This window comes from Haemaphysalis longicornis, unplaced genomic scaffold (genome assembly GCF_048455015.1).
Source record: "Haemaphysalis longicornis isolate Haplotype H1 unplaced genomic scaffold, Haemaphysalis longicornis Haplotype H1 scaffold_5, whole genome shotgun sequence".
NCBI lineage: Eukaryota > Metazoa > Arthropoda > Arachnida > Ixodida > Ixodidae > Haemaphysalis > Haemaphysalis longicornis.
Genome location: NW_027526385.1, coordinates 2,657,628 through 2,682,309, shown reverse-complemented (window position 1 = coordinate 2,682,309; position 24,682 = coordinate 2,657,628). Strand labels below are relative to the sequence as shown.

Below are 24,682 nucleotides of genomic sequence, written 5' to 3'. Positions count from 1 at the left end.
TAAACCCAGGTCCGATTCCGACCACGGGAAGCGTTTTTTTCGTTCACTTTACCCACGATCGTCATCATCGTCAGATAAAGTTGGCCTTCCTGCGGGGCGACATACGCCATTAGTGAGACATAGAAATGTTCACATTTCTCTTTCTGCTCTCTTTCCACTTTGCAGTGTAATTGAAGGCTGGTTTTGTTGTTCTGTACCCTCTCTTCCATTTTGCTCTTTCTGTTTTTGTTTTGTTCGCTACAGCCATGAATGACATGTCACTGTGAAAACGGGTTATGTTTGATATTGCATCGCACATCATTTTTAAAGATTTATCAGCTGTTCTGACGTACCACGCAGCACGTGTAACCCTCTTTGCTGTGATAGGCCCTTGACGCCTTATAAGCTTATGCTCGTGCGCTTGCGTTTTATTCTGACGGAGGCTTGTCCCAAGCCGAAACGTCAATAAAGGTTGTTTTACGGTATATATATATATATATATATATATATATATATATATATATATATATATATATTGTTAAGAAGACAGCCGACACGCCGGTAGCCGGTTGACGTTGTTTAATTGCAGGAGCGAAGCCGATGGATAACGCAGGTCTGAGCGTTGCGTTCACCAAGCTCGTTTCTGGCGCATGCACGTCCTGTGGTTCATCGTCTTCCCTGACACCTCTTTGGCGCATATCCCCGTGTGTGGATTGGGCATAATCCTATATGGGCTATGCTGGTGAGGCACATACCCCGATGTCTTGATGGCATGTTGCGTCTATCGCATATGTTCATTACCCTCGTTACATATATATATATATATATATATATATATATATATATATATATATATATATATATATATATATATATATATATATATATATATATATAGGAAAAGAAAACTTCGAACAAGGTAGAAACCACGATTGTTGTTGCCAACGTTTCAGCAAAGAGACTTGCCTTCGTCAGGGCAGACCGGGTCTGCGAGGGTCTGCCCTGACGAAGGCAAGGCAGCTTGCAGGGGATATAAAATGACTTTTCCCTTCCCTAGCTGCGACTTCATTGGAGCAATCAGGCTGCAGGAGTGCTCCACTGCGCAGCAGCGAAAGCCCACACCCGATGCGTGCAAACTTTTTGCATTTCATAATTTGTTTAAAAGGTCCGACACCTGCAAATTGTTAATACTTGGCAAGTGTGACTGCAGGAGCTGCTTAGTGGCTAAGCCGTTTGCTGCTGACCACAAGTGGCCTCGATCTCCCTTCAACACGACCGCTTTTCTGAAGTAGATGGAAATCGAGAACGTCCGTGTATCGAGATTTTGATCCACGTGTAATATCACCAGCTGGTTAAAATAAGTCTGCCGGCCAGCAACATAAGCTGCGCCTCGGAGCAGAGATATAGCACGGGACATCATATGCCCAAGTTAAAAAAAAAAAGTGTGTTTACACGGAAAACAACAAAAAAAAAAAAAGAAAAGAAAAGGCGAATCACGTTGTTTTAAAATATTACCCAAGAAGTAAGAAAATCGAATAAGTAAAAAAAGCACCAAAGCGTGGATGCTCTATACTTTTCTTTGCGCTGCCTATCACAACCAAACGCGCCACCAGTGCGAAGGAAGTGAGTTCCGTGGTCAGTTTTTGAGGACAGTACAGTGGAAAAGTTCCGTTTTATTTACAGATACAAATAACGACAGACATGTCAGGGAAAACTGTTAAGGTGCGCACTTATTCCTTGGCACGAAACGGCTGCCCTCGACCTTGTCTTGGAAGCAGAAACAGTAATAAAGCAGATGACACGCGCAGAAAGGCAGGCCGGTACCTCACACTGTCCCATTCGCCCAGCGATCATCTTTTCTGCTTGTTCTGCAGTTTTGCCTCTTCCAGATCTGTTTTTTTTTTTTTTTTTTCGCAGGTGCACTTGTACTGACTGCCCAACTCGCTAGTCGTTCCGGAGGGGAGTACTGCTGTGGACGAATTACAGCGTCTACCCAAAAAAGTCCCATCTCATGCTCCGCGCGTCAAATTTCCCTTTCATTTTGTAACAGTATAATCTGCTATAACATTCAACAATGTAGTACACGGAACGATGGCCGGGGGTCAGGTGGTACGATGACATACTGATCGTAATGCACACATCTGTTATAGCTATCGCTAAATGAATTGCAGTGGTTAGAGCAATAATGCAGTTACTGAGCGTTAACTAAAGCTTGCTTTTAACAAAAATGTGGCTAACACATTCGATAAGGTGACAGCTAACAAATTATTCAGGGTGACCAAATAAGCTAATTCACTGGCAGTACTTATGTGCCTGTTGTAGATGTTTCTGTTTTGTTACAAATATAAAAAATGTGCGTCATTGGTATTAAGCGCTGGTATTTGAACGCGCCAGTACGCAGGCCTAAATTTAAGGCTTCAAGGTTAGCGTTATGGACGATTCCATAGCGACGATTGCGATTTCAACAAAAAAGGAAAGCGCAGAAAATACATCCCACCGTCATATCTCTTGGCGGTGGCTTTATAAATAGTCGCTAGGACAACATAAAGTCTGGGCGAGAAAGTGGGTGGTAAATCGTCGCCCCTTTATCTGTTTTTCTAATATCTCGTAATTGTTCAAAGTTTGCTTTGCAATTGCCCCACTGCCCTTGGGGAACAGCATCATCTTGAATTTTTGTTTGTATTTCGATTTGAGTGTCGTTTTAAACTAGTAAATGTTTTTTTTTCTAATTTCAGTGATAATGTAACTCATCGAACCGGTTCGCGAACCGGTTCGTTACGTGATTTTGTCGAACCGGAACTGAACCGGAACGAAATGATTTCGCCTGAACCAGAACTGTAACCGAACCGGTATTTTTTTCGGTTCGATATATATAGTCAAACCTCGATATAACGAGCATGGGTATATCGAATTATTGCCTATATCGAACACTTTCTATATCACACTGAAAATCATATGCATTTTTTTATTCTTATTTCGAACTGGGACGGACATGAAATGGGTATATCGAACTCCGCCACCTCAGACCGCTCGCGCTCTGTTGACAGGTGGCGACCTTTCCCGCAGTACCCTCGAGGATAGCGATGGCGCGATGGGCGTTCCTGACTGCTGCGCATCGGTTGCACCGATGGCTCTACTCCAACGTTGCGGCGAACGCAGGCGAACCCAATGGAGCAGAATTGGACGGTGCAGAAAAAGGATGCGAGCTCAAAAAATCCTCTGGCCAGACGGAACGCTTTGTTGGTGCGTAGACACGAAGCATGTGCTTTGATGACTTCGTTGTCGGTGATTACAGCACCGGAACAACGGCGGAGTTGACAGACGTAGAGATAGTAGCGGAGGTTACTGCAGAGCGGACAAACGAAGACGCTGGCGAGGTTGAACCCGCCAGCGCTGATAGTGCCCCGCTCCCGACTTCGACCAAGGCTTCAGCGGTTTTGACTTCAGCGGTGACTTTGACAACGTTTGACTGCGTTGAGGAAGCCGCGTTTAAACACGCCACTGCTAACAAGAAGCAGGCTACTCTGTTGCAGTACTTTAAGCCAAAAGAATAAATAATTTGAAAATCCATGTGTGTATTTACTTCACAGTTCGTTCATTTTTTATTTGTGCCAGTTTATGACATGTTTTTTACGTGGTTTTATAAATCGAATTCTGGCTATACCGAACTATTTCCGGGGCACCCCCCCGCTGTTCGATATATCGAGGTTTCACTGTATATATATATATATATATATATACAGAAAGATAGGTCAGCAGTCTACAACGCCAAAGGAGGCATAGGGGCGTGGTTAGGCTCCTTTCTTTTTCACTACCGTTAATGAAGTAAACCTATCTTTCTGTATTTCCTCAACGAGCCCCTCATTTCCTTACTATATTATTCTGCGAAAGCCTAGCGAGGGTCTCGATTCTGGCAGCCTTGATGCCTAGGAACATAAGAGGGCTTCCCGCCAGTTACCCGCTCATGACAGGCTGTAGACGTTTGAGTCACGCCCCGGGGGTTGAAAAGAAGGTCCCCTTCTCCCCGTGTAGTCAGAGTGGCGCTGGCTACCACCCTCGAGCGTCAGATACACTTCTAGTAAATATAAATAGCCCAGAAAGTGAAGGAGGACACAGTCGCCCAGATAGCCGAATTGGTAAGGCATTCGACATGTAATCGAAAGGCGTGGGTTCGGTCCCCACTCTGGGCGCGTGTTTTTCTTTCTTTCTTTCTTCGGTATATTTAAAAAAAATGTTTACTTCATTAACGGTAGTGAAAAAGAAAGGAGCCTAACCACGCCCCTATGCCTCCTTTGGCGTTGTAGACTGCTGACCTATCTTTCTGTATTTCCTCAACGAGCCCCTCATTTCCTTACTATATTATTCTGCGAAAGCCTAGCGAGGGTCTCGATTCTGGCAGCCTTGATGCCTAGGAACATAAGAGGGCTTCCCGCCAGTTACCCGCTCATGACAGGCTGTAGACGTTTGAGTCACGCCCCGGGGGTTGAAAAGAAGGTCCCCTTCTCCCCGTGTAGTCAGAGTGGCGCTGGCTACCACCCTCGAGCGTCAGATACACTTCTAGTAAATATAAATAGCCCAGAAAGTGAAGGAGGACACAGTCGCCCAGATAGCCGAATTGGTAAGGCATTCGACATGTAATCGAAAGGCGTGGGTTCGGTCCCCACTCTGGGCGCGTGTTTTTCTTTCTTTCTTTCTTCGGTATATTTAAAAAAAAAATGTTTACTTCATTAACGGTAGTGAAAAAGAAAGGAGCCTAACCACGCCCCTATGCCTCCTTTGGCGTTGTAGACTGCTGACCTATCTTTCTGTATTTCCTCAACGAGCCCCTCATTTCCTTACTATATTATTCTGCGAAAGCCTAGCGAGGGTCTCGATTCTGGCAGCCTTGATGCCTAGGAACATAAGAGGGCTTCCCGCCAGTTACCCGCTCATGACAGGCTGTAGACGTTTGAGTCACGCCCCGGGGGTTGAAAAGAAGGTCCCCTTCTCCCCGTGTAGTCAGAGTGGCGCTGGCTACCACCCTCGAGCGTCAGATACACTTCTAGTAAATATAAATAGCCCAGAAAGTGAAGGAGGACACAGTCGCCCAGATAGCCGAATTGGTAAGGCATTCGACATGTAATCGAAAGGCGTGGGTTCGGTCCCCACTCTGGGCGCGTGTTTTTCTTTCTTTCTTTCTTCGGTATATTTAAAAAAAATGTTTACTTCATTAACGGTAGTGAAAAAGAAAGGAGCCTAACCACGCCCCTATGCCTCCTTTGGCGTTGTAGACTGCTGACCTATCTTTCTGTATTTCCTCAACGAGCCCCTCATTTCCTTACTATATTATTCTGCGAAAGCCTAGCGAGGGTCTCGATTCTGGCAGCCTTGATGCCTAGGAACATAAGAGGGCTTCCCGCCAGTTACCCGCTCATGACAGGCTGTAGACGTTTGAGTCACGCCCCGGGGGTTGAAAAGAAGGTCCCCTTCTCCCCGTGTAGTCAGAGTGGCGCTGGCTACCACCCTCGAGCGTCAGATACACTTCTAGTAAATATAAATAGCCCAGAAAGTGAAGGAGGACACAGTCGCCCAGATAGCCGAATTGGTAAGGCATTCGACATGTAATCGAAAGGCGTGGGTTCGGTCCCCACTCTGGGCGCGTGTTTTTCTTTCTTTCTTTCTTCGGTATATTTAAAAAAAAAATGTTTACTTCATTAACGGTAGTGAAAAAGAAAGGAGCCTAACCACGCCCCTATGCCTCCTTTGGCGTTGTAGACTGCTGACCTATCTTTCTGTATTTCCTCAACGAGCCCCTCATTTCCTTACTATATATATATATATATATATATATATATATATATATATATATATATATATATATATATATATATATACGGTAACTGACATTTCTCTTCTGACTGCGCCTGCACGGCGGTAGTACTGGTAAAAGAGTCCACAGTCGAGGCACATTTTGCTAAACGATATTCAGGACTTCGGCTAGTGGCCATTTCTTCGGGTTATGAGCTATTTCTGGCTCCAATTTTTGAATTCTCCGACTTCTAAAGTCTTTAAGCGAAATAATGGTTCTTCCTAAAGGGGACTAATGTTTCGTAAATCAATTAAAAGCACTGCAGACAAAGCGATGCCGTCGTATACCTTAATTTACAGTTCGCGGTTCAGACGGTTCAAAGGATGAGCTTCAGGGGTCATCTAGGGAGGGCGTGACGATCCGCCACCCCCTACTACCCCATACTACTTTATAGAGACCTGTGTTTAGGCCGAATGCTGTAATTTGCTGTAACATTTGGGGGTTGTTTCTGGCATACTGGGCGTGTTCTGCAGAAGTCATCGGTCGTACTGTGCCTTGTGAGGAACTGGTCGCGGTCCTTTGAGTGAGCTGAACATGCCCAGATGAGGTGGAAAAGGTTCGGTGTATTGTTACCGCCACGGTAGGGGCACCGCGGACGGGTAGGGTGCCTGGAAAGAAATTCTTTTGGTGCGACAGGCTCTTACGCACTCTTCGTTTGACGCAACTCGGCTCCCAGGAAAACTTAAACTGACCTCTGGTTTGCTGGCAGCTTTTTGCACGATTGAACGACGCCCGTGCGCCAAGTGTTCGGCTTAAACCCGCAAAGGAATTGGCCACAGCCCTGCGTCGTCTAAAGTTGTACATGTTTCCTTCTGTGCTGTAGCATCGTGACTTTCAAGCTCAGGGCTGTGCAGCGCACCTACACGGTGGCGCACCGTGGCGCCGCAGGGTCCAGCAGTGGCAGCAGCGTGTCGAGATGGGGATACCGATATTTCCGCCCTTCAAGACGCGCTGTTGACTGCGCGCCAGCAGAAGCGAGCGGAGGCCCGGGGGAAGGGTCTACAAGGGGCGCGCGTTGCAACACACTGCGCCCTTTCAATTGGGGCCCGATTTAGAAGGCCTGGCACGGGACCGCCAGTGTTGCCGAATGCGGCTCATATCTGCCGACTCACCTCAGGGCCGCCGGCGCCAGCAGCGAAGCCCATGTGTATAAAACGTCCGCAGTTCGTGTGCGGCCCGCACTGGCCAAGCCTCCGTAGGCACAGTGGTTAAATTGTTCGCGGAGGGGGGCCCAGCGAGCGCTCCTCTTCCAGCTGCAGCGCCCGTGGTCGCTACACCGTCGCTCGGGGTCACCAACTTTTGCATCTTGCTCCACTTCTTACCTGCCCCCCGTTATTCCTGTCGCCCGTGTTTCGGTCTGTCCCCCTCTTTACGCGTGCGTGTTGTGACGGAGGAAGGAGGAGGAGGTGCGATGCCAGAACCGTCTTTGCTCTCCTGGCGGCGCAAACCCGGAGCTGCCCGCCCGCTTTCATCGTCGCGCGCAGACTGTCGTGTTTACCACGTTCCCCGCCCGCGCGCCGCTGCATGACATTGTTCTTGTTTTTCTTCGAACCCAAAGGAAGATAGTTAAACATTCAATACAGATCCACGACAGCACACGTGGCTTAAAGTGGTTCCACGGCGCTTTCTTACTGACGCCTTGTTCCCGCGCTTTCACCTGGTCCGGAGTACAGTACATGGGGACTGCGAAGATCTGAAACTAGATCGCTCCGCAGTCAATTAGGACGGCCCTCTTGACGAGCCTTTACTCAACGCTCGGCACGTGGAACTCGCGGCGAAAGAAGTCTCCAGTAAAGTGCTGGTTGAGTAAAAGAACTACAAAGTGTTTCGGGAGAACTCGGCGACAATTTTCTGTTCAGGTTTCAGGGCCAGATATAGGGAACACATATAAGGCCAGTTGCCTTTGACGCAACTACCCCCCCCCTTCCCCCCTTTAACGATAACAAAAAGAAATTAAGGGAGGTGGCTTCCCCCCCATGCACCCATGCAGGGAAGAATACCGACGGCGTTTCCATAAAAAATGGTAAAGCTCACAATTGAGGGAAGGGTCGAAAATTTCCCATAAAGAATTGATGGCAGGGCATTTACGGGGGAACAATCCGGAGCCAACGGTAACAAAACATCTGGAACAGCGAACTGATGTCAGAAATTTGATAAAGCTGTATGCACAAGAGGATGTACTCACACCCACACCGAAGTGACATCGGTGAAAGAGATGCGTAATGAGAGAAAGGATGGGGTAGAGAGGATGGGGTAGGGGAAAGCTTGGTCCCTGAGCGAGGTAACACGTCGACCATCTGTACCAACCTGTGACTACTTGGTCTTCTCATGCCCGTGGAAGTAAACGGAATCAGTTGCGCACCCAATGTGCGTGGAAAGTGAACAGTGCGCAGCAGAAAATTTATAGGTTATAGGTCACTCATCCGGTCGTTATAGAAGAATTCAAAAATGCATGATTTTTGGAACACAATGACATACCTTGTATCTGATGGTCGGGCAGGGGTGCCAGTACGCACTCGTGGCTCTGGGTTGGAGAGATCGGAAAGAGATAAGCGAAAAAGAAAATGTCGGAAATCACAGATGGGGCTCGCTCTAAAAAACTCCACCTTGCCCCAAAGATTGCGCCACAACAATGCGTTCCTTAATTACTGATCAAACGTTGTTGCCGCGAAGATGAGCGCCCCTTGAATGCAGTACCACCATTCCGCGGGCAGATATAATACAGTGTCGGGCCCCGCTCCTCACAATCGCCATTTATCCTGAAGGGAAGAGGATTCACAGCCCCCAGTTGTCTTCTGCTCGCTCACGTGATGTGGAGGCTACTTGCAGATCATACATGACCGCCTAAAAGCACGTTTCTAGAAGCGAACACAACGCGCATCAAGCGGAGTTAACACAGCAAGCATCCTCAGGTTCCCAAGGAGCTGTGCTGTTGAGCCCAACGACTCGGGTTCAATCCCGGCCGCAGTCGCTGCTTTTCAGGTAAAAACGGCCGTGCGTTGAGATTTCGGCGCACGTTGAAATCCGGAGCCTACGGCGCGCCTCACTGCCACGTGAAGTGTCGTCGCGTTTAACCCCTGAATTTTTGTAATTCTGCAACCATCTGTTTTGCTGCTCACCCTACTGCGCTAGTCCCAGCATGAGGCAGCAGTTGGTAGCGAACAATCACGACGAAATAGTTACATTCTGATTTTGTTGGGGTTGGACCACCCGTGTCATTAATCGTTATGTTGGGGCGCGCTTCCGTGCTTACGTAGCGGTATAAAAGTGCAGCAGCAAATAACGTTGCTTTCAACCCGCTGATGTCTCCGTTACAGACAAACCTGTTTATACTGAAACAGGGTATGTCGAATTTCAAAGGGGCAGTTTGAACGTTACTTTGAAATTGTCGGCATGCATTATACACGTTCCGAGTGTTCAAATATTAATCAAATCGAACTATCTACCGGTTCCCTTCGAATTCAATTTCGAATTGTACTTCAGGAATGTCGGAGCTACCTTGTTGTGCAGCAGTCGCATGTGGCTTAGTGGCTTTGCTCTGAAGGCTTGATAAACTACAAGTTGCGTTCATTAAAAGCACTGCTTTGTGCCGATAACAACAACACCAATTTTATCGCAAACTTCGCGAAAATAATAGAGACATTAAGGGAGCAAACATATGAACCAGGGGCGACTCCGCAGCCACTTTCGGGTGAAGTCTCGATGACGTCACAGAATCTTTGTAGGGGCGGCAACACCATCTGCATTTAGCGCCACTATCGTCATCATCCGCATCCTCCCACAATCATCATCAGCAGTGCTTGCCCGGCAGCCTCAGCAGAGCCACGCGCCACGAGAGATCGAACACGACTGCGCTGGGCGGACGCTTGTCTACGCCGCTCTACAAGTTACGGCCGGGCCTAACGCACACTAAATAAATGTAGGAGAGCCACAGCGCATAACCGAGTCCACGGCTTCCTTTCCTACATCTTGTTTGTGCCATTGGCGGCCGCCGGGTCACGCCCCCGCCGAGAAACATGACTGGGCAACTGCAGTACAGCCTCCAGTTATTACTGATAGCGTCACCTGAATCACCTAACGTGAAGTTAACACAATTTTACTGATGTATTTAATGCTACCCCAATACGGCGTCACTCCTGCCTATAATACGTCGCTGCAGAGGGAAATGCGAGTTTTTCTCTATCTCTTGCGTCTTTTCGGCCAATGAAACGTCTTTCGAGGCTATAATGGAGCTGAGTGAGCGAAATAATTCTAGTTATTTCAAATAGAGCTAAGCTGTGCTTTGTCTTCATGGCCCCGTTCAACTGCAGTTGTTTTAAGTGGTTCTGTTTCGATCACCTGCCCGGGCCTATTCTGTGCAAATGCGTACTACGAGTTCCCGGCCTCCGTCTGTGAGAAGGCAGGAGGCGCACGTACGGCAGATTTCTTCCTGGCCGATGAGGCAGCGGCGGACGCCGATGTCGTCCGGGTCGTGTTGGCGGCGGCCTTCCTGGGCGGCGGAAGCGGCATGGAGACCCGCTGCCGGCTGGCACTTCCGGTCCAGCCAGCCCCCATCGACGAGGGACGGGCCAGGTGGGAGGGAAGGGGACAAGAGGGAAGGTAAAGTCAGCACGCATCGTCGCGCAATGCAGCGCCCAATGCGCTCACCACAAACACGCTTCACGCACGCAAGCGACCTCAGCTTTGACCTATTCGCACCTCAGGTATACCCTTGCACGGGGGGGAGGAAACCACGTTCTATACAATGTGCTCAGCTCCGATCTGACGAGTTCGTGTGAGAAAGAGGGCGTCTATTACGCTGTAAGATAACCATTGATTTCTCTTACCGCATCAACGACACGCAACTGGTCAAAGTAAATGAACACAAATATTTAGGGGTTATCTTAAATGGGACTCGCACATCGCAAGCATTACATCCTCTGCCTTGCGCAAGCTGTTTTATATTCGAAGATGTTTGCGGCTTGCGCCAAAATCAACTAAACTCCTAGCTTACACCACATACATAAGGCCAGTACTGGAATATACGCCAACACCGTATGGTTCCCGTATACTACTGCTACCAGCATTACAAAACTGGAAAGAGTTCAGAGGCAAGCCGTCAGATTTATATGCAATAAGTATATGCGTACGGACTCACCAACTAATACGTTAACTTATTGTGGGCTTTCTACACTTGAATTTAGAGCACAGGGGCGACTAAAGTATACCTGTTCCAACTCTTGCACAATCATTATAAAATCGACGCATATAATTACATCCGCCTCTCCGGAACCCGGCAAACAAGGCAAAAGCGCCCGCGCACTTTACTCGAATATTCCTGTCATAACGATGCCTTTAAGTATTCGTTTTTTCCACTCGCCATTAGAGGGTGAAACCGCTTAAGCCCGTCTGTCACTAACACGGATTCATTATCTGAATTTTTATTAAGAACCGCGAATAGTAGCCCCTAATAGGAAAACATCAAATAGTTGGAAATCTTTCATCCAGTTCCCATTCACGTTACGCTGCAGTACACTGCACAATGTACAGCACCTACGCCTTTGTATGTCTGCATCGCGTGTTGCAAAGTATCCTTTTGCGGCGACTCTGGACTGTTAATTCCTCCTTTATGTTTGATTTCTGTAACATGTTCTTCCTGCTGTTTTTCTGATTTTATATAACTTGTTCTACTCGCATGCTCGATATTCGTTGCTTGGATGTAAATAAGGGGCTACATTCAGACACGTACACTTCTCAGATCTGTTCGGCCAAATTTTGTTGAAATATGAGTCGCGCACTTCCATTTCCTTGTCCACACCGAACACCTGGCTGCGTAAACAAAACCTGCATGTTTCCCTTTTATCAGCTTAAAGAATGTTTATTCACCACTGTTATGTTATCTACCGAGTATCCTTACTGTTATTATCCGTGTTTATTCATGTATAGCCACCGGTTCTGCTGTTATTGTCTATTATTCATGTTTACTCAAGTATACCCACCTGTTCTACTGTTACTGTCTATGTCTGTTTATGCATGCCCACCTGCTCAGGTCTCAAAAGAGACTGGCAGTATTTCAAATAACAAACAAACAAACAAACAAACAAACAAACAAACAAACAAACAAACAAACAAACAAACAAACAAACAAACAAATAAATAAATAAATAAATAAATAAAAGTGCAGAGCAAGCCGAATAGGATCGCTGTTCATTCGCGCAATGACTGCATGACATGGAGAAAATAAACGTGGTATGCTTGGTATACATGTAAGCTGCCTAGGTATTTCAGAGTGCGTGCACGTCGCTTCGGTGGATTCTCGGGGCCGTAGAGGCCCCTGTGGGCGCATATCTCGAGGAGGAATGAGCTTCATTGAGCTTGTTGGGGCTGTTTGTGGGGTGAGTGAAGTTCCTCAGTGTACGCCCATGCAGGGCACCTGGCCGCTGTCCGGACTCGAGAGACCAGAGCCGTCGGGTCCCTTAGCCGGCGGGAGCGGCTCATTGCGCCCTCCCACTGCTCAAGGGGGAGGGGAAGCGCGCTGGGAATAAGTTGGCTGCTACCACGCACGATCCCTTTGTTTTGTTCTTTCCGGAGCGAAGCGCACATGGGACACGCACACTTTTGCAACTCAGCTATTTTCCATCCCATGGTTCAGAAGAGCGGCAGTTAGTGGTGCTTTCAGTCCCGGAGGCATTTTTTTTTTCTCCTCGAGGAATGCACACTCATGGATCCACTTACATGGTCACAAAGGGTAACGGAAGCTGTAGGCATCGGCTGTCGGAAAGCGAGCGTTCGTGAATGCGCCGCGGTCGAAAGTTATGTTCTTGCTCCTATCGCTCTGACCATTAGCGATTCCAGCGACCCCGCGCTTCTTTTGCGCCGTCGCGCTGTGAAGTAGGCATGCAGTATTGGGAGTGAGAAGGGAACCCCAGTGCATTGATCCGGCAGGGAATTCGGAGAGCTAAGCACCCACTCGTGTCGGTACTGGTGAAAAGTATTGCGCACTGATGGGATGGCCATAAACTGGCGATAGCTTCCTGGGCGGGGTAAGTTCGCCTTAAAGGAAAAGCCGCCATACATTTGAATCTGGTCAGGCGTCCCATTCTGAGGAGCCGTACTTGCGGGGGAGGGGTGTGATCGTTTCGAATTGGGTACATTTTCCCAGGCGATATATTTCATGACCTCGCGAACCAAACCAGCGCCCTTATATGGTAGACGTTTGCGTTATCGTAGTTTTGGGTCGTAGGCGATCGGTGAGTATACTGCGGCCTTTATTCCCGCGAACTGTGGGCACGACATACACCTACCGAAGAGGGGGCCTTGAATTTAACTGACGGAGGAAAATAAGTGCGCCTCCACACCATGCCCCGAAACTTTGTCGGAGTTATGGTTGCAGATACGGCTTCCTTTCACGGTCACCAACCGGGCGTAAGAGCAGATCTAATAATCGTTCTTCAGGACCGAGAGTTGTTTGGCATTATTTCGCACGATTTTTCTTCGTCTCAGGTATCAACGTCCTAGGCAGCCAACTTGAAGCGGCCTTAAACGTACCCACTCGTTAATGCGAAGTTTTGAAATACGATAGCTTTCCTTATGACTGCTTAACTACCAAAATTATATATCTGTATGTCCTTCTGTCTGCCTGTACCTCGTTTCAGCCGCCCGAATAAAATATGGGATAACTTTTGAACGAGAAGTTTATAGGCAAAACCTCACCGAACCACTAAATCCGGTACCATGCTTTAAACTTGTCAATAATGTGAAGCAAAAACGTTTGAGGTAAAACATCAATGCACAACTGGTGCTAGGCAGTGTTCGCTTAATTGAATACACATGTGCGCTGGGTGTTTGTGATAGCAAATAATAAATGCAGGTGGAAACAAATATTTTGACCCAGGAATAATACAAAAAGCGCTCGCACCAGAGCCTTAACTTTCTGGAGGCGTTCCAAGAATTCAGTCTGACAGTAATAAAAGGTTCCAGTGGCAGTGGCACGCGGGAAAATTGAATTGACTTGAGGGAACCACACCGTGTTTATTGCGGGAGGAACGAGACGGGAGGGGAAGAGCGTGAGAAGTGGGCGGGGAGGCATTTACGGGGCAGGGGCAACAGAAGACTATCGTCTTTCGACGACATTTGCCGCGAAGTGAGCTGATGGAACACACCCTCTCGTCGAAGGAAGGTACTTAACTTCCGTCTCTTTGCCCAATGACTAAATGTATTTGACAACGAGTACGTTTCCTCAGCTGCGACTGAACTTGGGCGGCCATGATAGGTCGTCCTTCAGCTATCCAGGCTGGCATGCTTCTAACAGACGGTGGCGCAGTGTGTCCGTACGTATACGTCTCGTGTGTTTGTGAGTGCTTGCAGGAGCAGCCACCCTTTAGAGCAACAATCCTTTACGGGATTAATTTCGCGAAGACTCCGTCCCGTACGAATGCAGCATCGTGGGAATTAAGCGTGCGGACATTAGCCATATCGGAGGGCGACGTCAGGGTCACGTGTTTCGCAGAAGCGCTTGCCGGCGCTTCGGCGGGCACTCCTGGCCCGCTTGGGCCGCACGCTTGCCGGCTCGTCCCGCTTCGCAGCAGCTCCGGTATTTCGGGCTGGTTGCGTTGCGGGCGGCTGTGAAGAGTTTTCTGATGAGCTTTGGGCCATCAGGCAAGATAAACAAACTAGCTTGCCGCCGTTGTTGATTTGATATCACTGCAGTATATCTGCGAGATTTTAACAGGGGAGCTTTTTGAGCTTGAGCTTGATTCGGTGGCGTTATAAGAAAAAATGAACGGAAGAAAAAAAAACTGCGGGTTTGTAAAGGGTGCACTATCGCAGATACGGTATTATAACAGTGAAGCCGGCTTTCGAGCCTACTCGAGTGTGAGCGCAAGGGGCATGTGCCTATGCGCGCCCGTTTCTATACCATTTTAAATGTGATAGTTTTTACTCGGCTACTAAAACGCAAAAAAAAAAAAAAAAAGGCGCTGCTTGCAGTAGCGGGGCAAGGCTGCAGAAACAGCGGAGCTGGGCGTCGACCCTGGGATCCGCTGTCAGTGCGGGTGACCGATTGAAACGGCCTCATTAAATCCGGCTAAACTTTACCTCACCCTCAGCACTTAGCCTAGAGCCCACTGAGTATGACCTAGCCTATCGAGAGCATCGCAAAACCCAATAAAACTTAGCAAAGCCTAGCAAGACCGAAATAAGCTAGACCGACTCCCAGCTCCGCTGTTTATCCAGCCTTGTCAATTTTTAAGAGCTCTCCTACGCTACATCTTTCAAGGTCGTTCATCGCGTCGCAAGTGACCTTCAGCCACCGGCGCGCACGCTGCGCCTTATCGCTTCGCTCGCTAGGAGCCTGGCCGCTGTGGTACCACGTGACTAGGCGAGCATTCAACGACTAATTCACCGCCGCCTGGTCCCTCAGCCTCGCCATCGACGGCACGCCGGCCGAACTGCCTGTGCGTGCCTTACAGCGAAAGCGAAAGGACGAACCCAATCATCCAGTAGGTAAAGCTGAACAGCTGACTGGTTGATTGATGGAAAGGGGGTTTAACGCGCCCAAGCTGAACCTGGCTATGATGGGCGCCGCAGTGGAAGGCTCCGGATTGTCTTTGACCCCCTGGAGATCTTTAACGAGCGCCGAAATCTCGACACTTGGGCGTTTTCGCTTTTAGCTATTACCAGAATTAAAAGCAACCACCGAGGCCGGGATTGAACTCGCGTCATTGGAAAGCTAGACGGCAGGCTGCGAAATCTTAAGCAAAGCAAAACTTTCACGAAACACCGATTGCATAGTCTTTGATATCGCAAGTGATAACTAGCTTTAAACCTGAGCCATTTTCGTCGATGCTTCCGTCACCACGCCACGCTTGAACCCAGCGCAACACCTCCGATAGACGCTCTCCTTCTTTCCTTTGGGCATGGAAACACTGCGAAAGCTGTGGTTGTAGCCGGCAGAGAGCGGCACTGCGCGGTTTGCACGTCGCAGCAGATACTTCTTCCACTTTGTGCTTTATTTTTTGCGTTTTTCTTTAAAATGGCCGTCGAATGCGTTTATTGCCACAACGGAAAAAAGCCGGCCAATAGCCGAGACATCGCTCGAACGACGTCATTCGAGCCCTCAAACAACGCCAAGACCGGGAAGAAAAAAAAAATCTTTTGAGCGAGCCAGCTAAGTTGTCTGATGGCGTAGCAAATAATATTTCATCGCCATCATCACTTGTTTACCCTTTAAGGACCCTCGCGGGGTAGTACATTAGAAGGGGGTATCATCATAAAAGTACAAATGGTAATGAAAATGCAATTCATGGTAACAGTATATGTATACCAAAACATACAGGTAGCCGCAAACAAGCAATCAAAAAAGAACACAGGACATGCAAAACGAAATAGTTGCAGTTAGTCCCTTATCCAAAATGTACATGTGGCAGCGATCAAGCAACGAAATGAGAAAAACAGAACTTTTAAAATGAAGCGGTTACCGATCAAAGGTAACTAGTAAGAAATTTCTAAGGATAAAGGGAACCTGTTCACTGACAATATCATTCGTCAAACCGTTCCACTCTTCGATGGTCGTAGGCAGGAATGATTTGTGGAATGCGTTAGTAGAGCCAAACAGACGCTGAATACTCATGGAATTAAATAAGCGGCGAGATGTGCGGACGGGCGAAAGTAAAAGTGAACCATGTAGGCTAGGAAAGTTATAGTATATTTTGTGGTATAGACAGAGACGTGCAATTTTGCCTCGAGCTGACAGAACACGGAGACCGAGGGCTGATTTTATTTGACCGATAGTACAACGTTTGTTATAATTTGAGGAGAGTTACCTTGTGGAACGATTTTAAATCGATTCAAGAATGTAATTAGGTATATCTGATGAGGGCTCCAAATTGCAGATGCGTATTCCATTTTAGTGCGAACAAACGTTTCATAGGCCATTTTTCGAAGGATTGCAGGCGATAACGATAATGTCCTTCTGAGATAGCGGAAAGTTTTTCAGACATAGGCAGGTAGTTTTGTAATATATGCGGCTGTTGATATGGCTTAGGTGCTAGCTCCCGTATTCTAAGTACCGGATGTGCTTAATTGTAGGCGGCGTTCTGAAAGCATTTCATAATTACAAAATAATAGGCAAAAGTGTTGCAGGGGCCCTTTTAGGACGCGTGAGCATCTCGTCCATCTCCCTCGCGGCCTTGATGCTCGGGAGGACGATGCTCGACTTGCTCGAGTTTCTTAGAAGCCCGCCACAGCGCGTTTCTCGTACGCGGCCCGCACACCGTGCCAAGCCGACCATGCTTTTCGCTCTAACGACTTCAGTGGTCAGGTTTGCCCGCTTTAGCAGCGGCCTTGTTTGCCTGTCAGTCCTGTCGATCCAATGGGGATTTTTTGGCCTCCAGTGGGAATGTAGGAGCAGCGTCTACAAGAACCAACGGGAACTCATGCGCCGCCGCATTTCTGGCCGGCGGCTTTGCCGCCAAACGAGTCACTCAGTCATGACGGATTGCTTACTTTAGCCCATATTCAGGAATTGGGAAAAGGCTGCCAATTTTAAGGCTAAGCTTTGTATGTCTCACTGATAGCGTCGATCCGTGCGCACCGCAAAGCGAACTGCAGGAAAGCCAACTTTCTTTGACGATGATGATGATCGTGGAAGCGCCTACAAAACACTTCCCGTGGTCAGAATCGAACTTGGGTGCCTCGCGTTGTGAAGCCGACGTCTATGCGACTGCGCCACTCCGGCACGGTCTTTACGGGAGCCGTTTGGATTCGGAGAGGGCTGCCTGGACGGGCAAAACTGGGGAAATTATGCACCCGTCCGCCTAACCAGACGGTGCTTGGACGCGAAACTTTCCTCGTGCAAAGTCAAAGGGGGAAGGCTCAAAGTCAAAGCCGCTACAATAAAACCCCCAAACGGCGTACGAGTCAGAGTCAAAGCTCAGCGAGTCAAAGTTCAGGCGCGGACGTCGACCGAGGAATCCCTCACAAGAGAGCTTCGTGTTCAGCCATTGTCGTCGTTAGACGCACAGGTGTATGGTTTTTAAGTGCGAATGCACTTTTTAAGCGACCCCAAACCTTCCACCGCCGCCGGCGGCGGCGGCGTCCGCAGTCCTCCTCTCTATATAAAAAAAAAACAGCATCCGGCGCCAGGTTTCGATCCGCGGACTTTGCGGCCGCAGCGCGACGCTCTACCGACCAAGCCACGGACGCGACGCTGATATCAGTGTTAGTGACGCGCCTTATATCTTTAACGCATTCAAACTACGTCGTCAGCGGCGTGCGTTGGCGACTCAGCGGCGTTATAGCGGCTTGATAACTGCGTGGTGTACACGTGATACTACAAACCCGATGGAAGAGATGGAAGAGAAGGCGGCGAGGCGGTGGGCTGCGGGGGCCGAGCGCAAGCGCCGCAAGCGGGCCGACAACCGTGCATTCGCACTTTCACATTCTCCCCCTCGGGGAAATGCGGGGGAATTTTTTTATTTCGGTTCACTCCATTGTTGCATTTCTCGCGTACACTATTAGACAAACCGTCTTTTTTTTTCTTTCGGAGCATTCTTCGGGTACATACCTCGGCTACTTTGCAGTATCTGGCCGTCGGGCTGTGAGATCACCTAGCCTCTTACGCCGACCATCACCGACATGCCCGTAACGGGTGCACCACCGCGCAAGTAGTGGCATGGCGGTGAAGCGAACGTTCGTGCTGATGCGAAGCATGCTGCACTACCCGCACTGTTTCCACAGAGTGGCTGTAGACCGACGCTTGTGTGCAAGCCTTGGGCCATTGCCGAGGCGGCGGTAGCTTAGCTTTGCTTCCCTTTCTCTCCTTTTCTGCCCCCTTTCACTCTCATATATGCCCTCCCACTCCACTAATCCCGGACCGGGTCGTACGCTGGTGAACTCCCGACGAGTTGAAAATGTCCCCAGTCCAGCTCTTTTCCTTTCCTCACCTCGAATCACTCACTCGCTCGCAGCGGTCACACACTGCGAGCACTCGTTCCTCTGAGGATACAAAGAGGCGCGTTTGTGGACGCCTACGCCAAAGGCTGCTTTGCTATTACAGGAGGACAGGAAAGCGTATCAGCGTCCGCAAACAAAGTTTTGATTTATCGAAGGGACGAGCAGAAGAACGACCTTGGGCAAGCATTCATCCAGATTAAGCACCCGCGTCAAGAAACAACAACAACAGAGGCGAATTGAGTTAACGATACGCCACGTTGATGTTACAAAGCTCTCCGGTAGTGCCTGTCCCCCATGCAGCTCTATAACTGAACAGTGGAAACGAGGCCGTTCTCACGCCATGTAATATACCATAGATATAATTTCCTTGCTCCCAAGGTGGGGCTCTCGCGTTTTCAGAGTGGCTTTCGCACGAGTTTGAACCTTTTGCAAACATATAACGCAGGAAAAAAAGGGGGGGGGGGGGTGGAAATCAGCCTCCCTTCGAATTTGAGAAGCGAAGACTGAGGAAGCAGCGGAGCTGGTGGATATCGGCAGATCGGATACTGGGGCCGCCGAGTGCACGCCGCCTCTCTCAACTAGGAGAACACCTGCACGTCAGGGCTTGCGTCATCACTGGGCGCAGCCAATCCCCGACGCGCGCCTCCCCACCCGAACATCTGTATCTCGACGCCTGTTCCCCACACTTGCTCGTGCGCGCCTTGCCTCCTCGCCATTTCCCCTAACACTCCTTGGCCTAGCGTCTTCCTCGTCTCCACATTGCTGCTCCGTTTTTTGAGCGACGCCCGCCACGGCTTAACAATTTTACACAGCTCCGCTGTTAAAAGGGCCAAGTACCCCTATAGGCTGCGGATAAGTAGTTGCACGGACATAACAAAATCTATATAAGAAGAGAGCGGAGTGGGTCAGGGAGCAAACTGGTGTTAAAGACATATTAGTAGAAATTAAGAAGAAGAAATGGACTTGGGCAGGGCATGTAATGCGAAGGCAAGCTAACCGCTGGTCATTAAGGGTAACAGAGTGGATCCCTAGAGAAGGCAGGCGCTGCAGGGGGCGGCAGAAAGTTAGATGGGCAGATGAGATCAAGAAGTTTGCGGGGACAAATTGGTCACAGTTGGCACAGGACCGAGGTAATTGGAGAATAATGGGAGAGGCCTTTGCCCTGCAGTGGGCGTAGATAGGCTGGTGATGATGATGCTATCGTTATCATTCGTACCCTACTTTGTCGGCAGATTTGGCTCAATGTGCACGTGTCACACGCTCGAAAGCAGCTTCAGCGCGCGCCCGTTTCTTGGCGTACGTGTGTCCGGAAACCGCGCGTCGGCAACACTCGGGACCACGCTCTTGGCCCAAACGCGCGTCAAAACACGCCTTTTATGCCCGATCAAAACAGAGTCAAGGTCGGTGCTGTGCGCTCTGCCTCGACGTTCGACCACTGCTCTCTCTCGACAGCCGCCGTCGGAAAAGACGCGATTCTGGGCCCTGTCCGTCACGCGCTGCCCTTCACGCGTCGTGCGGCTCGTGCCATGATCGCCATATTAACGGCGCCATCGACCTGCGCGAACCAGATCGCCGGTGGCCGATCGCTGTGGCCGAGCGCGAAGCCGACGTGACACGCATTCCGAGCCCGTGCCCGTTAGTCTGCGCGTACGTCGAAGTGTCTGGGCGAGTGCGCTGGAGCGCGCGTACGGCCAACCGTCGTGTAGGCGCTCGATTCATTCTGCAGACATTGTATTACGAGGCTTTGTAAAAATGACCGCGGTCGTCGTTCGCCGGTGCTGAGGCAATTCATTAGAGTGCTTCAACTTGCAGGTTAAACCTAGCCTGTCTGGGTGCCAGACTGCTGTGGAAGGTCCGCTTCCAGGCGCCCCCTTTCGATGACCCGCCCCGTAAACAAGAGGGTGGCCAAGCGTGGGTGAGGCGTTCCGCTTCTGAGCACAGGGTCGCGGCCTCTCGCTTGTTTTCAGATCGCAGCACAAAAAAGAAACAAATAAGCACTCTGCGAACACCCGAGCATTTGATATGAGTTGTGAGTGTCCCATTGAACCTCGCAGCCAGTGGGAATAGGTGAACCATTTGTGAGCCTTTGACGGCAGCTGTCGTTACCACTACCCGCCGCGGTGGGTCAGTGGCTAAGGCGTTGCGCTGCTGAGCACGTGGTCGCGGGTTCGATTCCCGGCCGTGGGGGCCGCTTTTCTGATGGAGGCGAAAAGACAAAACGCCCGTGTGTACGAGATTTAGGCGCACGTTAGAGATCCCCAGGTAGTCAAAATTAATCGGGAGCAGCCCTCCACTACGGCGCGCCTCATCGCCTGCGTTGCGTCGGCGCGTTAAACCGTACAATCAATCAATCAATCAATCAATCAATCAATCAATCAATCAATCAATCAATCAATCAATCAATCAATCAATCAATCAATCAATCAATCAATCAATCAATCAATCAATCAATCAATCAATCAATCAATCAATCAATCAATTACTGGCCAACCCACTCAGTGGGCGTGTGATCATTCTGGTCGGTTATGTTGACATCGAAGCACATCGGCGGTGAGCTCTGTAGTGCTCGGACCGCAACCGCAGCAACCGGTCACCGGCCCGGCCCTCGACGACGTCGCGACGGCCGCCGCCACTCCCCCACCCTAAAACCAGCCTTCTGAGTAAAGTAGTCTCTCTCTCTGAAGACAGCTGTCATTGTCCTTGGTCAATCCCAATGAGTAGGTAAGTGAGAATCGTGGGTGGGTGTCATGACGTCGGGGCCAAATGTGAAATTGTGAAAAGGCCATCGGCTTCTGCAGGCGGAAGCTGTGGCCGTCAGTGGCTGTTCCACCTGAGGCTTATATTCAGTCTTCGCGTGCGGTATACCTGGCGTGGCAAGCAACGTCAAACTCGTCGTACGTCGAACAGCGGGCGCCGGTTGACGACATTTTCTCAATCGAAGGCCACAATGCATTCACTGTGTCCAATCCAAATCGGTCCTAAAATTTTCTATTTTTTTTAAATCCGAGCGGAGCTGTATACCTGCCGCCACTCCGACAGGTACAGATGCGCGCGGAGCTGCTGTGAGTCTTCGTTGTACGACAGAGCAATGAATGAAACGATCAATATATCAAAATGACTGAGAGTCGTTCTGTTACCGTAAAAAAAAAAAAAAAAAACCACGTAAGGACCAATGCACAAATGCCGTCCGCCTAAACACTGCGATCCAACACCAAGAGCGGTGTTTGTCCTTCGCCTCCGCTGCTGACACGTGGCCCCAGCGCTATCTGCGCTGCTGTACGCGCCGTCTAGCTGGAATGACAGCGCACTCCTTCGGCTAACCTGTCTTGCCCGGCCGACACACTCCAAGATGGCCAAGTAAACTTAAAATATAATGTTTAAAGGGGCCATGGAGACAAAATACAAATAAGCTCAATTTAAAAGAACCAGCCTTCGCTAGCTCACTCGAGCTCCATTCCAGTCGCGAAAGACGTTTTTCTAACAAAAAAAAAAAACGCAAGCATTTCTCGAAACTTTCAAATTTTGCGCTGTAGTGACGTCATAAGGGCAGCTCCAAAGCATAGTCACCAGTGCGTTACCTGCCCGTTAGCATTCGAGTGATACGATCAGACGGAACTAGGGGTCCCAGTGTTACAGTCGCCCAGTCATGCTGCTTGGCGGTGTCTGGGGTCACTGGCGACCGTTTAGCGCACGAACACGATTCCGTGACGTCACAGAGAAATAGCCGAAAAGTGTCTGGGGAGTCCCCACTGCTGCGTCTGTTTTTCTCAAATGTCTCCATTCGCGATGAGATCGGTGTCCTTGTTATCGGCACAAAGCAGTCTTCACAGCGAACCAAACGCGTATTCTTTTTTCGTGGCCCCTTTAAAAATAAAGCCTCGCAGCAAGAGCCGCATGCTCGTGCATAACATGTTTCATGCGCTCCATGTTACAAGTGCAGCCTCGCTCGCCTCCCCGTTATTTCCCTTCTCGCTTATAGCGTTCCCCTGCACTCGCCGGCTGCTCACGGGACTCGAATAAGCAGGCGCCGCGTTTTGTCTTTGCTTCTTTTTTTTCTCTCTCTCCTTGCTAGCGCTATATCTTGTTGATTCAACGTCGCCTGTTCGTTTTGTTTGTTCCCGCGACATATGTGTTCGTGAAACCAAGTTCCAATCTAAATGAGTGCAACAGCCGAAGAATTAACCAAAACATGACCAGTGAAAAGGAGCGCCTCATTAATTCGGCCAAGCCTGGTTGTGTGTTCTGCACTGGTGGAAGACAATAACGGAGAAGGTGAAAACGTGAGAACACTCGATTTTTACCATTTTTTTGTGGGCCGCCGCCACTCATCATCGTCATCAAAAGGTGCTGACTACAACGCTCTGCGCAGGCTGCTGTTCACGCTAGCGGACTTCAGCAAGCAGAGGAGAAGCGCGCATAATATCCCCCTCTTGCAACGATCAAGTGCCGCATCTACAGGGCCCTGTAGCTTCTACCGCTCAGCGCGTGCAATGAAAGCGCGGCAGGCTCGTCCCGACAACGTGGGACGGAAATTAGCTCATCGATTGGCTAGTGCCAGCTGTTTCCGGACATAACGCGCATCTGCAATCACCACCCCGAAAGAATGCGACGGGAAAGGTTTGTTTCAGACTTGTGGCACATCTGGCGCAATGTCACGCTGTAGAGCACAACTTGCGGGGAATTTGGGCAAGTGCGTGAAACAGTTTCGCGATCTCTCCGAGGTAAACGATTGATCACTAAAAAAAGAGTTGAGTGGCTTTGAAGCGTCCCGACTTAAAATCGATATGATAGCTGATTAGGCCCTTTCGTCACCTTCACGGGGTTTGCTGTCACGTGCTCGGTAATTTCCAACGATCCCGCAAAGACTGGTAGGCCACGGAGAGAATATGACGTCACCTGTCGTCACCGCAGGGCGAATGATGTGGCGAATTTACGATCCCATCACGATAGACAATCAATGACCGTACCTCATCACTGAAAACTGACTATATTTTATCTACGCAAAGCAACAAAACACATTTACTGTTTTTTTCTCCCGTCCTTCGCATTTCTTTGGCCGTTTATTGTCCTATGCAATGAAACCTATTGCCAAAATGCCGCTTTCTGGAGGTGATTTCTACAGTGTTCTCTTGGAAAACAAAGTCCTTGCCACCGAGCTATCATTATTAATCCAGCGCAACGGTTTTACAAAAGCCATCACGTCACCATTTTTCTTTTGTCCACGTGTATCCGCGAGGTTGCAGACGCACACCATCAATGGAATTGGAATTGGGACTTAAAACTGTAACCTAAAAATAGCCATATCAGTGATGTAGACGGTCTGAAAATGAGAAAAATGAGTATTTTATCTAATGGTGGAAGTATTAACTGACATATAGAATATAGTATATTAAAAAATATATTTTACGAAAAGCACGCAAACAGCAAAAGTACATAAGCGCAATACATAAGACAAAAGAGGCGGAAAAATCGACTCAATAATTGTTAAGCAGGCTCAGGGCTACCAATTTTATTAAATGCCCTCAATAAATTATTTATGCGCGTGGGAATTTCTATGGCGCCATAAGGACAACACGGGGTCTTTATTTAGAGCGAAATGTTTATGGCTAGGGTTGCGTGCGTTCTTGTGCAGCGGTATACCTCAGCAGTAGCACTGCCCCCTGCTCGTCCGTGCTCCAAACATGTACGTGGCTTTTCTCGTTCGGCTCCCCCAAAATGGCGGTAGTCGTTCACGCTGGAATACTAGTCCCGATGATCCCCGTGTCTTCGAGGCGCAAGGCGTTCCATAGCGCGTTTGTTTGTTTGTTTGTTTGTTTTTTCTTTGTGTGTGTGTGTGTGTGTATGTAGGTGTCCGCCGGGGCAGAAACCGTAGCTCAGCAGGCTGAACACGACACAACGGCGCCTCGCCATCGGCGTTGTCGT

General features: G+C 49.2%; 1 protein-coding gene across 1 annotated transcript in view; it reads right to left on the bottom strand.

Annotated features, from left to right (window-relative positions):
* LOC144137796 (calcium-binding protein E63-1-like) overlaps positions 1–10,396 on the bottom strand; it is a 41,878-nt gene extending 31,482 nt beyond the window's left edge. The window contains 2 exon segments of the mRNA XM_077669781.1: positions 8,306–8,351; positions 10,244–10,396. Of these exon segments, the coding sequence (XP_077525907.1) occupies positions 8,306–8,351; positions 10,244–10,381 (184 nt within the window). The 5' untranslated portion in view covers positions 10,382–10,396.
* Positions 10,397–24,682: the final 14,286 nt, after the last annotated feature.